This window comes from Orcinus orca, chromosome 6 (assembly GCF_937001465.1).
Source record: "Orcinus orca chromosome 6, mOrcOrc1.1, whole genome shotgun sequence".
Lineage (NCBI taxonomy): Eukaryota > Metazoa > Chordata > Mammalia > Artiodactyla > Delphinidae > Orcinus > Orcinus orca.
In genome coordinates this window covers 118,161,662-118,174,798 of record NC_064564.1, presented here as the reverse complement: position 1 = coordinate 118,174,798, position 13,137 = coordinate 118,161,662, and the positions used below count along the sequence as shown (strand labels likewise).

The 13,137-nt window shown below is 67.0% G+C and overlaps 1 protein-coding gene across 2 annotated transcripts in view; it reads left to right on the top strand.

Moving 5' to 3' along the window:
* Positions 1 to 3,177: 3,177 nt before the first annotated feature.
* RXRA (retinoid X receptor alpha) overlaps positions 3,178 to 13,137 on the top strand; it is a 97,158-nt gene continuing 87,198 nt past the window's right edge. Inside the window, exon 1 of one of the 2 annotated variants that reach the window (XM_033415158.2) lies at positions 3,178 to 3,329. In XM_033415158.2, coding sequence (XP_033271049.1) covers positions 3,302 to 3,329 — 28 coding nt within the window. In that variant the 5' untranslated portion in view covers positions 3,178 to 3,301. The remainder of the gene's footprint in view (positions 3,330 to 13,137) is intronic. The other variant, XM_049711459.1, reaches the window with a different exon arrangement.

Here is a 13,137-nt window from a genome sequence, read left to right as displayed (position 1 = left end):
TTGCCCCCCTCCGCAGCCGGCTCCCCTCCCCATTCCGAGCCAGCCGGCTCCTGGAACACCCCTGCCCCCTGCCACTCCCGAACCCCTGCAGATGGGAAGGGGAGGCCGAGAGCAGCTCGACATCCGTAGGCGCTGAGGATGGGTTGGAGCCAGGTCTGCGTGGCTCTGGACCCCATGCTCCCTTCACTGTCCATGCTGCCTCCTGGAGCTCTGGGCAAGGCGGGGGCTGGGGGACACCTTCGTAGGTCTCTCCTGGGAACAGAGGCCCCTCTTGCAGCCTCGGCAATCTGGGTGCCTGTGCCTTGCCCGGCGTGAGGAACCCATATGGAAGTTTGCCTGTGTGTGTCTCCCTGGCTCCAAGTGCCAACAGTTCCAAAGGGAGTCTCGAGTTTTCCAGGGCAAGGGGGAAGGGGCTGGGGGAGGGTGGATGTGTCTTATTTCCCCCCTGGGCCGGGGCTGCCAGAGGGCCTAATTCACCGTCTTATAATAATAGTGATAACAGTAGTGGCAGTAACTATCACGAACCTCCTCGGGCCCAGACTCTTCCAGCATTACCTTGTTTAGTCATCTCCATGACTCAGCAGGAGGGGGTGGCCATGCCCACTTTACAGATAAGGAGACTGAGGCACAGGGAAGGGAGTGACCTGGCCAGGCCACACGTATGGTAAGAGGCAGAGCTGGGATCGGCCCTTGCCTGTTCATCTGGGACCACACCTCCACACGAGTTCCCTGAGCACAGGGTCTGGCCCCTTGGTAAAGGCTTAAGTGATGTTTGTTGAACGAACGACTGATCCACAGCGATGGAAGCACACCCCCGACCCGTCCTCATCCAGCAGAGCACGGATGGGCTGTCCACACAGGATGTGACAGGAAGGCAGTGCTGCACCGCAGGTCACTGGGGGGCCCGGGGGGCCTGTGCAGGCTCACACCCTCAGCGGCCCAGAGGTTCCAAGGACAGGCCTTGGGTTCAAACGCTGGCTTCGTCCTCACTGCAGCGTGACCTGTTCCGTCGTGTCACCTCTCCCAGCCTCGCTGTCCTCATCAGTTGGGTGGGCTGGCAGTGCCCCCTGCCCACAGGTTGCTGGAGCTCGCCTCCTCGTGCCCAGTGGGGCCCCCGAGTGGCGAGGGCATCTGGCCTCTTCTTCTCCGGCAGGAGTGGCGAGGTCTGATGCGGGACAGGACAGTCTGGGAGGATGGGGTTCAGACGGGCCACTGATGCTGTATGTGGCTAGGGCCACGCCAGAGGTGACGGAGGCAGGCCTGAGAACTGGGGCTGGCACACGGCACACACCCCAGACGTGTCAGCACCCGTTTGCTCCTTCTCATCCTTTCCCTGGGTGCTTGCCTGCCCCCAGCCCTGGCAGGAGGAAATCAGTTGTAGAAGCGGGTGGCTGTGCTGGGGGAAAGGGGGAGTGCGTCTGTTGTGATGACAGCAGATGAGGACCACACTTACACAGGCTGATGCTGGAGGGAGGGCAGATGGGTCGGCGGCCCAGGAGCCAGCAAAGACAGAGCTTTCTCCATGAGGGGTTGGGGCACGGATCAAGCAGAAGCCAGGGGACAGGACAAGCCTGGGCTGTGGCCTGTGCTGGGGGAGGGAGGGCTCCCCAGCCAGCACTCGTCCCACAGCGCCCCGCCTCAGGATGCTCCAGGTGACCCAAGGGCCTCCCTCCTGGAAGGGTCTCAATGGCCTTGGTGGGATCCAGCTCCTGGCTGTCCAGTAGGAGGTGGGCCCGTTGCTCCCCCATTCCACAGAGGGGAAACTAAAGCCCAGAAGGCTGGTGAGGCTGGCTCGAGGTCACACAGGTGACAGTGGTGCACCCCGCAGTAGGACCCCCTCTCTTGTGAAGGGCAGTGGTTGTCCCTGGGCAGCGGTGACGGCCATCCACAGTCATCACCTCCCTATCAGTGCCCCCTGGCCCGGGGGCCACCACGTGCAGCCTGTGTGACCTTGGTAAGCCCCTCTGCCCCCACCCCCACCCCAACGAGCCTGGGTCACCATCGGGAATATGGGTCTAGCAGGGGTCTGTGAGGAGGGCGGCTCAGCGCTGGGCGGCCGGACACGGCGACGGCACGGCAGCGCCTGGCCTGCGCCTGCTCAGGAGGCTCGGCTCCGCGCAGGTAACTCATACCGAAGCCCCAACTCCAGCAGCCCGAGCGGTCGGGACAGGCGTCCTTCCTTTCGCTTTTAAACAAACAAGTCATGAATTTAAAAGCCAGGGCAGAGAACTGTCCAAGGCGTAAAAATAGCCACCGGTCACTATGTCAGCACCCAACTCGCGGCAGCTGGTCCCCAGCCTGGTGCCTTTAAAGAGGGCTCCCAGAAGCCAGGGCCACAGTGCAGCAGAAGCGGAGCCTCTCCTTCCCAGGGTGCCAGGGGAGGGTCCGTGGGGGCGGGGCCGGGGTGCCCTTCGATCTCTGCTTGCCCTGAGTGTGAAAGTCGGGGGCGGACTGGGGGCTCCAGAAAATAAAACACTCCCCAGATGACGGAGCCGAGCCTGTGCTCCCGCGTCGGGGCTCACGGCCACTCAGGGCCTCAGTTTCCCCACGTGCCGGCCAGGGTCGGCGCGCAGCGCGGCCGGCCGCTTTGTGCGGCCGCCCAGACAATGGCCCGGCCGTGCCGGTCGCTCCAGCCAGGCTCTCCGCCTGCTCCGCCGGGTGGTTTTCTTGGGGCAGGCCGGGGAGGGAATACTGCTCCCGCCCCGCCCCCCCGCCGCCCCCCTCGCCGTCCCCCCCGCCCCTGCGCCCCCGCCGCCCCCGCGCGGCTCCGGGGAACCCCTGGTGGAGGGAAACTTGCAAGTTTGCACCGCTCGCTTGCTCGCTCGCAACTCGGCGGCTGGGCGGGCGGCGCGCGGGGGGCGGGGGGCGCGCTCCGGGCTGACGAGGTGGGGGCGCGGAGGGGGCAGTCCGCTCCGGGCGGGCGGGGGGACCGGCGGGGGGTGCGCTCCGGGCGGGCGGGGCCGGGCGGGCGCGCAGGCCGGGCGGGCGCGCAGGCCGGGCGGGCGGCGGCGCTGCGCCGAGTCCGCGCCCGTCGCGGGCCCCCCGCCGCCCCCCCGCCGGCGCCGCAGCGGTCGGAGCGGGGCGCGGGCGCGCGCGGCGGGGGCGCGGGCGCGGGCGCGCGGCGGCGGCGCGCAGCACAAGTAGTTTACATTGTTGGGCGACTTTTGCAACAACTCGCCGCGCCGCGGCCTCCGCGCGCCGCCGCCGCCGCCGCCGCCGCCGGCTCCCGCCGCCCGGGCCCGGCCGGCCGCGCCGGGGGCCGCCGCGCTCGTCCGCCTCCCGCCGCGAGGTCGCCGCAGACATGGACACCAAACATTTCCTGCCGCTCGGTGAGTGATCGCGGGCGGCGGCGGGGGCGGCGGCGGCGGGGCGCGTTCCCGGCGCGCGCGGGGGCCCCGGCTAGACCCGCTCCCCCAGCCGGCCCGCGCGGAGTTGGGGCGCCGGGCGGGAGCGGGTGGGCCGGGCAACTTTTACCCGGGCCGGCCGGGCTGGGAGGGGGCGAGGGCGGCTGGCGGCCCCCCGGCCCGCGCCGGGCCGCCGACTTGGTGGCGGAGCGGGAGTGGGCAGCGGGCGGGCGGCGGGGCAGCCGGTCGGCTGGAAGGGGGGGGGGCTCCTGGCCCCTCCTGGCAGCGGCCCGCGACCCCCGCCCGGGCGCCCACCTCCAGCGGGGCGGCGCAACTTGTGCGCTCCTAGCCTTCAGCCGCCCTGGCATCGGGACGGCCTCTGCGCCGCCGCCTGGGCTGCCGAGTCCAGCAGGCCGCCGGCCCTGGAACACTCCGGACTCCTCCTCCCCCAGAGCAGCCCGGGCGCGGGTGGGCAGGGTCGCCAAGGGGCCGTAAGACCGGGAACATCAAACCTGGGGCCCCATTCCAGAAATGGGGCCCCTCACTCTGGCGCACCAGAGTGTTCTCCGGGCGTTCTCTGGAGCTGGCCCTGCACTTGGGGTGGACACCCTAGAGGCACGGAGGGCCGGTTTTCCTGTTCTCCCACTGCCATCCCACCCAGTGGCTTCCCTGCCCCGGACTGCTCTCCAGTTCAAGGCCTGGACCCACGGAGGAGGAGGAGGGGGCATGGCCAGGTGCCCCGAGCCGTCGTCCTCCCTAGGGTTTGGGAGCCAGTGAGAGGCCGGGAAGGGGGGAGGGGGTGGGGAGACTTTATAAATGAGCCCGGGAAGGATATTAATTTGGTGGTGGGGCCGGCAGCTAGGCTGTCAGTCTGGGTGAAGGATTTGTGCTGAATGGAAATTAGAGCAGCTGATTATGAATGAAACCCGCGGTCTATTGCCCCTCCTGCCTGCCCACCCTCCTGCAGCCCGGGGTGCAGTTTGGCCACCGGCTTGGCTGCCAGAACTCAGCACAGCTGCAGGGACGTTTGGTGAGACGGGGAGGTGGAGGGGAGCCGCGTGGAGCTGGCCCCCCTCCCCGGGATGTCTGGGCGAGGGTCTGAGCACTGGGCGCCGGCTCACAGAGGGGCATATGGCAGGGTGACGGGGGCAGGGTTCCCAGTTTGTCAAGGCTAAGACTCCTTCCCTGACTCTGTACAGCGAAGACCTCTGCAGGCACCAGGCTGAGCACCCTCCTTCCTCCCCAGAGCCCCCAGGGTGGGTGCTTATGCCCATTTTGCAGATGAGAAACCTGGGTGAGAGCAACTGAGGCCACAGGCTACAAAGTGATGGATTTTGGATTTGAACCCCCAGCCCGTGGTGACCGTGTGTGTGTGTGTGTGTGTGTGTGTGTGTGTGTGTGTGTGTAGCAGGATTGAAAGCTGAGTTGTTTGACTTGCCATTGCCGGGCCTGGCGTGGGCCTGGCGGGGCCCCGTGGAGGCCGACAGCCTCTCCTGTCCCCCGTTAAAGCTTTGCACACGTGTGTGCACATACAGAGCGTCCCTCTGGACCAAGAATGCTCAGCTCTGCCTTTGCTCCCTTCCTGGCCCCCGCGATGAGGCAGGGCCATGGCTGGGTACCTGGAGCGGGACAGGTCCCAGTGTCTGACATCCTGGGAGGGTCCCGGGAGTCAGCACACATAGGGTCCAGGCTGTAGGGTCGCTGTGCTGGAGTTCCTGTGAAGAGGAAACGTCGTGTCCCAGGAACCTGGGTAGGTGTTGTGTTCCTCCCCGCACCTTTCCGCCTCTCCCCCACCCCCCCTCCCCTGCGCCCCGCCGCCCCCGCTGCTGCAAGTTGGCTGGCTGGGGGAGCTTCTCTCCTTGACTCAGCCTGTGGCCTCCCAGGCAGCTCGTGCCCCAGGCCTGAGTGGAGAGCCCTGGGCTCTGATTACACTTTAGTTTTTTCTAAGCTTGTGAGCCGCTCTGAAGTCCGGGGGAGTTGAAGGTCCATTTAAGCGGCTACTTGCCTAAGCCCTTTTGTCAACACGGCCTAATTCCTCGTTGGGGGTCAGTATCAGGAGGCCCGGCTTGTCCAGGCGCGGCTGGCGACCCAGGGCGGACCTGGAGCTGCTGGGCAGGTGGCGTTGCCCCATACGGCTGTCCGGCCGCTTTCGGGGCCTTGGGCAGAGGGCCTGCTCCTTCCAGCACCCATCGCCTGGGGCTCGGTGGGCCTGGGCACTTGCTGTCACCCGCCCGGGAGTCTCCCAGCTGCTGAGCCTCCCAGTGGGGGCGGGGCGGGGATGAGCCCAAGGTACAGATCTGGAGGCCAAGGAACGTGCCCAAGGCAGCCCCTGCTCCCTGCCCCTGCCGCCACTGCCCGGAGCGGACCAGTGCCCGTGCCTGTCGGGGGGAGACGTGCGCTGGCATCAGGCTGGACAGTGGGACTGGAAGGCTGAGTCGGCAGTGTCCCAAGGTCTCAGACCCCAGAGCCCTGGCTGCCAGTAGCTCCTTTGCCCGGGGAAGGGTGGGGGGCAGTAGCAGAGCAGGAGGTCCACTGGTCACCCTCTGGGCAGCCCTTGGGGACCTGGGAGAGCTTGGAGCCCCGGTAAGGGGCATCTGGTAACATCAGAGCCCTCGGGACCCAAAATAGAGCACATTCCGGGGCCTCCCGAAATAACAGGGTCATGTGTCTCTCTGGAGGCTGGGCTTGGAGGCTGGGCTTGGAGTCCGGCCTGCGAGGCAGTCCTGTCTTGGCCTGGGCACTGCTGACTGTTGGGGCGTTTGTTTTGGTAAACTCTGGAGGGGGCTCTGTTTGTTGACGGGGGAAGTGTCAGGGTGAGAAAAACAGCCCTCAGATGGGTGTGGCCGTGGCCGTGGCCTTGCTGGCCTGCATCCTTGCCTGGGCTTGGTCGCCTGTCTGCTGTGCCTGGGCCCAGCGTGTAGCCCTGACCCGCTCTGCCCGAACATGGGTGGGGCGAGCTGGGGTCCCCCAGGAGGAGCCATGGAGGGCGTGCGGGCGGGCAGCGCTGAGCTGGGGTTTGGCAGACTTGAGCGGGCAGCCCTGCTCGCCCCGGGGCAGCTGCTGGGGGCCTGATCCCAGCTCCACCAGCTCTTCCAGCTGTGCCTGTCCTTCCGGGCCTGCGGGGAGCTGGGCCTCCTCCAGGAGGCCCTCTGCCTGCCTTTCCCCGGCCCCTGCCCCACCCCCTCTGTGCCTCTGTGGGCGGGTTTCGGTTGGTGGTCCTTGTCTCCCGTTCTGGGGGCTGGTGGTGGGATTACTGTGTGGTACAGAATGGGGCTGGGTATGGGTACCGCGGGCTCTGGCATCAGGAGAGGGGCCCCTCGGTGAGCCAAGGGGGGACAGACAGTGGCTGCACAGGAGGTGGTGTGGGGTCGGGGGGAGGCCCCAAGCGCCTGCCCAGAGCCGGTGGAAGCTGCCTCCGGACTTTCATTTTCTTGGCTCGCCCGGGCTCTCTCCACAGTTGGTGTGTTTCCACGGTAGGCGGTGGTCTCGAGTAAGGCCCGTCCTCCAGGAGAAGAGGGCTCCTGGGCCCGACTCAGTTGCTGTCCGTAGGACAGAGCAGAGGCCACTGAATTGGCCCAGGACAAGACCTGATCCACCTTCCCTTTTCACCCACCCCTAGTTTGTCACAATTTGTCTAGCTGGCTCTGGTGGCCAGGGCCTCGAGGTGTCCCGTCGACTGGTCTGTTCCTATGGGAGCTGACTACAGGCAGGGTTAGGGCTGGGCAGGGGGGCAGGGCCTTGAGGTGTCCCGTCGACTGGTCTGTTCCTATGGGAGCTGACTACAGGCAGGGTTAGGGCTGGGCAGGGGTGCAGGCCCTTGAGAACCTGGGTGGCTGGTGAGGTTGGTGTCTGCTTGGGGATCAGATCCCTTTGCCCTGACGTGCACGGTGCAGGTCTGTTACCTGGATGCTGTGGAAGGTGTGGGGAGAGGGCCGGGCCCCTCCCCTCCCCTGCCTGCACTGCTGACGTTTTCCAAGGGGCAGCTCCATCTTCGCTCTCCCTTCCTCTCCTCCTCAGGCCCCTTTGTCACTTGCTCCCCCTACCTGCTCTCTCTCGAATGACCCGGCCATTCCTGGGGAGAGGGGGAGCAGACCCTGGGAGCTGCACCTTCCTGGGGGACCGTGTCCTCTTGTGGGCTGGTGGTCAGGCCACTGGGGATCGGGTCCTCTGTCCCTGCTGCCCGTGTGTGTGGCCGGCCTGCCTGCCGGCCTCCCGGAGCCTTAACTGTCCGTCTGTAAAATGGACACGTGTGTTGGCCCTTCTACGGTGCTGGCGGAAAGGCAGCCCATCCTATTTCAGGGGCGTGTCTACCTGACGGCCCTTTTCCGAAGGCAAGGCCCGTGGCCGGAGCCTCCCCGTGCCCCCTGCCTGGATCAGCGAGGGGCCCGGTTCTCGAGTGTTAGGCTGAAACGGCAGCACAAAGCAGAGGCATGGCTGCTGCTGTCGGGGCTGCGGGGCCCACGCTGGAGAGGAGGGCGCCCCCGGCCTCGTCTCCCGCGCTGAGCGAGCACCGACACGGCCCCTGCTCCGTGCCCCCTCCCCGAGGCCCGCAGGAGCTGGGGGGGCGAGGGCCTCGCTTGCGCGCCCACCGAGCCTGGCGCGGGATGTTCCGAGCAGTCGTGCCCCGGTGCCTCACAGACGGAGAAATTGCACCCTAGAGTTACAAAGCAGTCGTCTAGCTCAGAGCCGAGTGAGCGTGGTGGGGCAGAAAGCAGCTCAGTAAACCTGGCCCCGGCCGACGCGGAGGAGAGTGGGGACACGCGCACGTGGCGGCCCCGGTGCGCGCACGCTCAGGCGGCTGCAGCCGCGCGCTCGCTCTAGGCCCCGCAGCTGGGCCCTGCCTGCCCTGTGCCTGGCACCGTCTGTCCTGTGTCCCTACGTCGGTGTGTCCTCTCGTGCCTGGGACCCGCGTCCCTGCGTGAGTGAAGCAAGTGAACGGGGCGGCCGCTCAGGGACCCATTTCCTTGGCCTCCAGAAGCCAGGTGGGCCTCCTAGGCCTGCGTCTGTCCCATGTCTCTGAATCTCTTCTGACGTGCCCGGGGCACTGTGCCGTCCATCCGAGGACATGATGGCTCCAGTCCCTGGGCGCCTGCTGTGTCCCTGCGCCTCGGTTGCTAGGACCTCGTGACAGCCTCGCGGGGCCCACGGAAACGTGAGGTCCGTTGCGGTCTTTGTGCCGCGCTGCCCCTCTGCACGGTCCTGCCTGCTTTCTCTCAGCACCTTGGTGTCCCAGTGGCGGGGCCTGAGCACCAGCTGGGCCAGGACCAGTCCCTGGGGTGGCGCCGCTGTCCCCCGACCTCCTGATCGTCAGGTGTGGGTCTGTGCCCCGTCCTGGCTCCCCGGGAGCCCTGTTATGCGTGTCGGGCCCTAGGTGAGGGAACGTTTTGTTCTGGGAGACTTGGTGGAGGTTGAAGCTTCGCTGTCCCCGTCTGTCCGCGTTCTGTCCCCGTTCACCCCTCGAAGGTCCTCTGGGGAGTGGAGACCCCGAACCTCCTCTGGGGTTGTCCCCGGCTGGGGGTGGCACAGGGTTGAGGGTATTATTGATAGACTGGAAAACCACGGGCTGGGTGACAGCTAGAGGCGCAGCCTCAAGACCCCCGTGGCCTGGGGTCCCCGTCCTCGCCCCGCCAGGGCAGAGCTGTCAGGCAGCAAATTCCTGAGGGACCTGGTGGGGGTACTGGGCGAGGACAGCCACACCTGGTCCCCTTATCTCTGCGTTCCCTGTGGGCAGCGCACACGCGTGTACGTGACCGCACGCCTCCACGCGTACACGCACACAGGTGCACAGCTGTGAACACACGCACACGTACGAACACACGTGCACACGCGCGCACGGGCGCTCACGCACCCACTCCCACGAGCGCGCGCACGCAACGCGTGCACGGACACGCGCACGGGCCTGGCCTTCCCAGCTGATTCTAATAAAGTCTCAATGTGCTTTTCCTTAGAAGGACTCGGGCCTGCTGGCTGGCTTCAGTCCCCACGGCGCCCGGGGAACACCTGCCGAGCGCCGGCCGGGCCGGAGCTGGCCGTGAGCGGGAGGGCGGCCGGGCTTCCTGTGGGAGCCAGTCCTGGCGTGGACTCTGAAGCACAGGCAGGGCTGCGGCAGGTCAGGGGGAGGGGCGCTCCGCGTGGAGGGTCAGCTGAGACAGGGCCCAGCAGCCTGTGTGGCCGGAGCTAGGAGAAGCCGTGTTGCGTGAGAGCTGGCCGGTTGACACGGTGACCAGGAGGGGCCCCGGGGCCCTGGGGTCGGAATTAGGCCTCCAGCTATGTGCAGAGGCTGGGCTGGAGGAGAAGGGTCCTGGGCGGGCTTGGAGCCCGACGGGGTAGGTGCCCCTGTGAGTGGCTCTGGCTGGGTCTCTCGGCACAGCGGCCTGCACTGGGGGCGGGGACCCCAAGTGGCTTCCTGGGGGGGGGGGTCAGGCTGGGCCACTGGGTTGGAGCACGGGGCTGGGAGAGGACCCCCCCCACCCCCCAACTCCTGCCCGGCCCTGGCTCTTCTCCTGTCCCCTTCTCCCTTCCTGGCCCGTGGGCCCTTGGCCTGTCCTTGGGGACGTGCTCTCCACCCCATGGGCCCCCCATTACATCAACCGAGACGTTCCAGGACCTGGGGCGCTAGTGGCTTCAGCGAGGGGGACTGGGGTCTCTGGGAAAGGTGATGGAACAGTCTGGAAGTCAAGAGGGCTGAGCCCAATCCTGGAAGGACGTGTCGGGCCCAGAGCACCAAAGTTGGGGGATGGGCTATCTGTGCCGGGGCAGGGCGACTGGGCCTCCTGGGGTCAGAGCAAGGACTCGAGGACCAAGGTGGGGACTGACCTTGGGGCTGGGAAATGGGATGTTGGGGGGCCTTGTGGGGCTGGAGCCACTGAGGGCCTCGGTGTGAGTTGTTGCCCTGGGGTCCCTCCTCGTGAGATGTTCACGGCTGGCCCTTGGTCCCAAGTTCCTGAGACAGGTGTGGGGCGCGCCATCAGTTGGGGCTGGGGACACAAAGAGGAGCCCTTGGTCTGCTTCCCGGTGACCCAGATCCTGGCCCCAGCACCCCTGCGCCTCCGTGGGCTCATCTGAGCAACAGTGGTGTCTCGCCGTGCCTCGGTTTCTCGGGCTGTGCCCAGGGTGCGGGGCTGGTGGTGATGGGTCTCAGCAGAGGCCGCGGCCGTCCTGAGTCTGGAGGCTCCGGCGCGGAGGGGAGGAGATGGAGGGGAGAGCAGGTTGGGCCCGGGCCAGCCGTGTGTAAATCCTGCAGTGGCCATGGATAAACCCCGCGGAGTTCAAAGCCGGCCCCGGGTGCGGCCGCTGGGCTGTAATGAGGTTACTGATTCAACTGGCTTCCTGGTGCTGCGGCCCAGAACCGAGGGAGGCTGGGGAGCCCCGGGGAGGGATCTAAGTGTCCCGTAATTGACCAATTTAGCTTAAGTGTCCGCACTGGCCCTGGGCAGAGGTCAGGTGGTGACAGCCCAGGTGGCCGGAGTCGCCGCACTCACAGGCTCTCTGCCCGGCCCTCTGGAGAAGGCGCCGTCGGGCGGCTGGCCCCGAGCCCCTCCCTGGAGGTCCCTGTCCCGGTCCCCTCCCTCCGGTCTGCGGGGCCGTGTCCTCCGGCAGCCTGAGTGCTTTTCCTGCCAGAGCCGGCCAGGCTGTGCGCGGCCTTTCGCTTGTGAGCCGGCCGAGTAGAGTGCGGGGCGGTGGGCTCAGTTCTGGACTGGGTGCCGGGCTACCCGGGTTCAGCTCCGCCGCTTCTCATTCGGACGCGGGGTGACGACGCAGCCTTGTAGGGACACGGGAGGGTCAGCCAAGGGGGTGCTCACGGTGGGCTCCAAGCCGTCCAGGAAAGCGCCCGTGATTGAGGAGTGGGGTGGAGGTGACCCACGACCGCACGCCATGGAGGATGCGCCTGGGGCTCTGGCGAGGGGCTGGTGGTCCAGCCCGGCCCCCGCTCTCCAGGAGACGCAGGCCTCCTGTCCGGAGAACCCACCTTGCTGGCTGCTTGGCCCTCAGAGGCCGGGCCCGGCGTGGGGCGGCACTGGGCCGCGGTGGCAGGGCGGTGGCCTGGGCTGAGTGCCCTCCATGTGGACAGGCCCTGGGGTGGGGCTGTTGTGTCCACATTTTGGGGATGAGGGCTTCAGTCTTGGGGAGCCTGAAGGATGTGCCCGAGGTGCCCTGGCTGTGGACCCCCGCGACCCGGCTTCATCCGGGGCAGCCTCGGGGTGCCCTCAGCAGAGGCTGTCCCTGCTGCTCCCAGGAGAGACCTGTACGGTTGAGCTCTTGGGGTGTCCCCTGAACCCCCTTGTCTTGCCCCACCTGGGCGGGCTGGTGGTCACCCCTCCCCTGCCTCCGGGCGGCAGGAGGGCCCCTCCCCTGCAGGGCTGCAGCCCAGGGTTGGGTGGACGGTCCAGTTGGCTCTCTGAGCAGCTCGCTGCATGCCCGGGCAGGTCCCTTCTCCCTGCGGGCCTCGGTTTCCCTGGGGCCCTCTGGCTACCAGAGGCCTCTGCTCCTCCCTTCCTTGGCCCTGTTCCCCTGAGCTGGTGGCCTTGCAGTTGGGGTGGCAGAGCTGGGGATCCCCTCCTCAGGAAGTGGCCTCCTCCATTGAGGGGACAGGATCTGAGCTGTGGGAGGTAGGAAGTCAGCTGCGGTGGGGAGTATGGTCAGTCCCGCCGGGTCCAGCTCTGGCTTTCACCTGGGAGTGTTACGGTGAGACGGTTTGGGGGTAAAGCAGCATGTCAGGGGGGAATAATCTTACTGATGGGGGCTGGGCAGAGCGGGGGCAGGGGAGCTGCAGGTGCTGTCACGCCAGCCACCACCCAAGGCCGGGCCGGCCCCTTCTCTCCTTGGGCCCTGACATCCCCAACCTGGAATTCTCCGCGGGCCCCCATTGCCCCAGTGTGGAGCTCGGGCCTCTGCTCAGTGTCACGTGGCCCTCCAGCCTCTCCGTCCGCATCAGGCACCGCTCACTCTGCTTTCTGGCTTTCTTGTGTTCAAAGCGTGCTGGTGTGATGAATGAGTACCCGCTCTGAGCTGGGGGCCGTGTGGCCCTGGGCTGGCAAATTTACTTTTCTGGGTCTCAGTTGCTCCACCTGTAAATTGCCTGGGGAAGTCAGGGAGGCTTCAAAGAGGAGGTGATGTTGTAGTTAGGTTTTATGGGATGAATAAGAGTTTGTTGGGTGGGCAGTCCCTGGAGGATTTCAGAAGGATCCAGCTGCACGGCCAGGCTCCTCTGCCTGGCCCCCTGATGGCTGGTTGCCGGTCTGTGCTGGTGAGGACCCGCGGGAGTGTGAGGGGTGTGGTCAGCTGCTCTGGGAGTGATTAACCTTGGGAGGAGGTAAGGCTGGGAGTGGGCCTGGCCGCGACCTGGCCACCCCCAGCCTGGCGGCAGGCAGCCCCTCTGAGCCCGATGTCTGCGGGCCCGATGTCCCCTCTGCTTCCCGGGCCCTGGGATGTCCTGGTCTGGAGCCTGGCCCACGCCGGCCCACCTCGTGTTCTTACGCCAGCTCGGAGCTCTGGCTCCTGGGCGGAGTGGCCAGAGTCGGGCCCCTCTCTGGGTGGAGCAGCTGGGGGTCCTTTCCCCACCCGCCTGTCTGTCCCCACATCCCTTGGTCCGTCCCCGAAGCGCCCCTGCCCCCTCGTGGAGCCTCCTGCAGGAGTGCTGGGCCGCCTGGTGGTTCCTCGATTCACCCCCTTCTTGCCTGGATTGAGAGAAATGGCTCTTACTGGGGCCAGAGTCCACAGGAGGTGGCGGAGCTGCCCCCGCCCCGCCCCTGCTCCTGGACTTTCTGCCCAGGATCAAGGTCAGGAGGAGGGC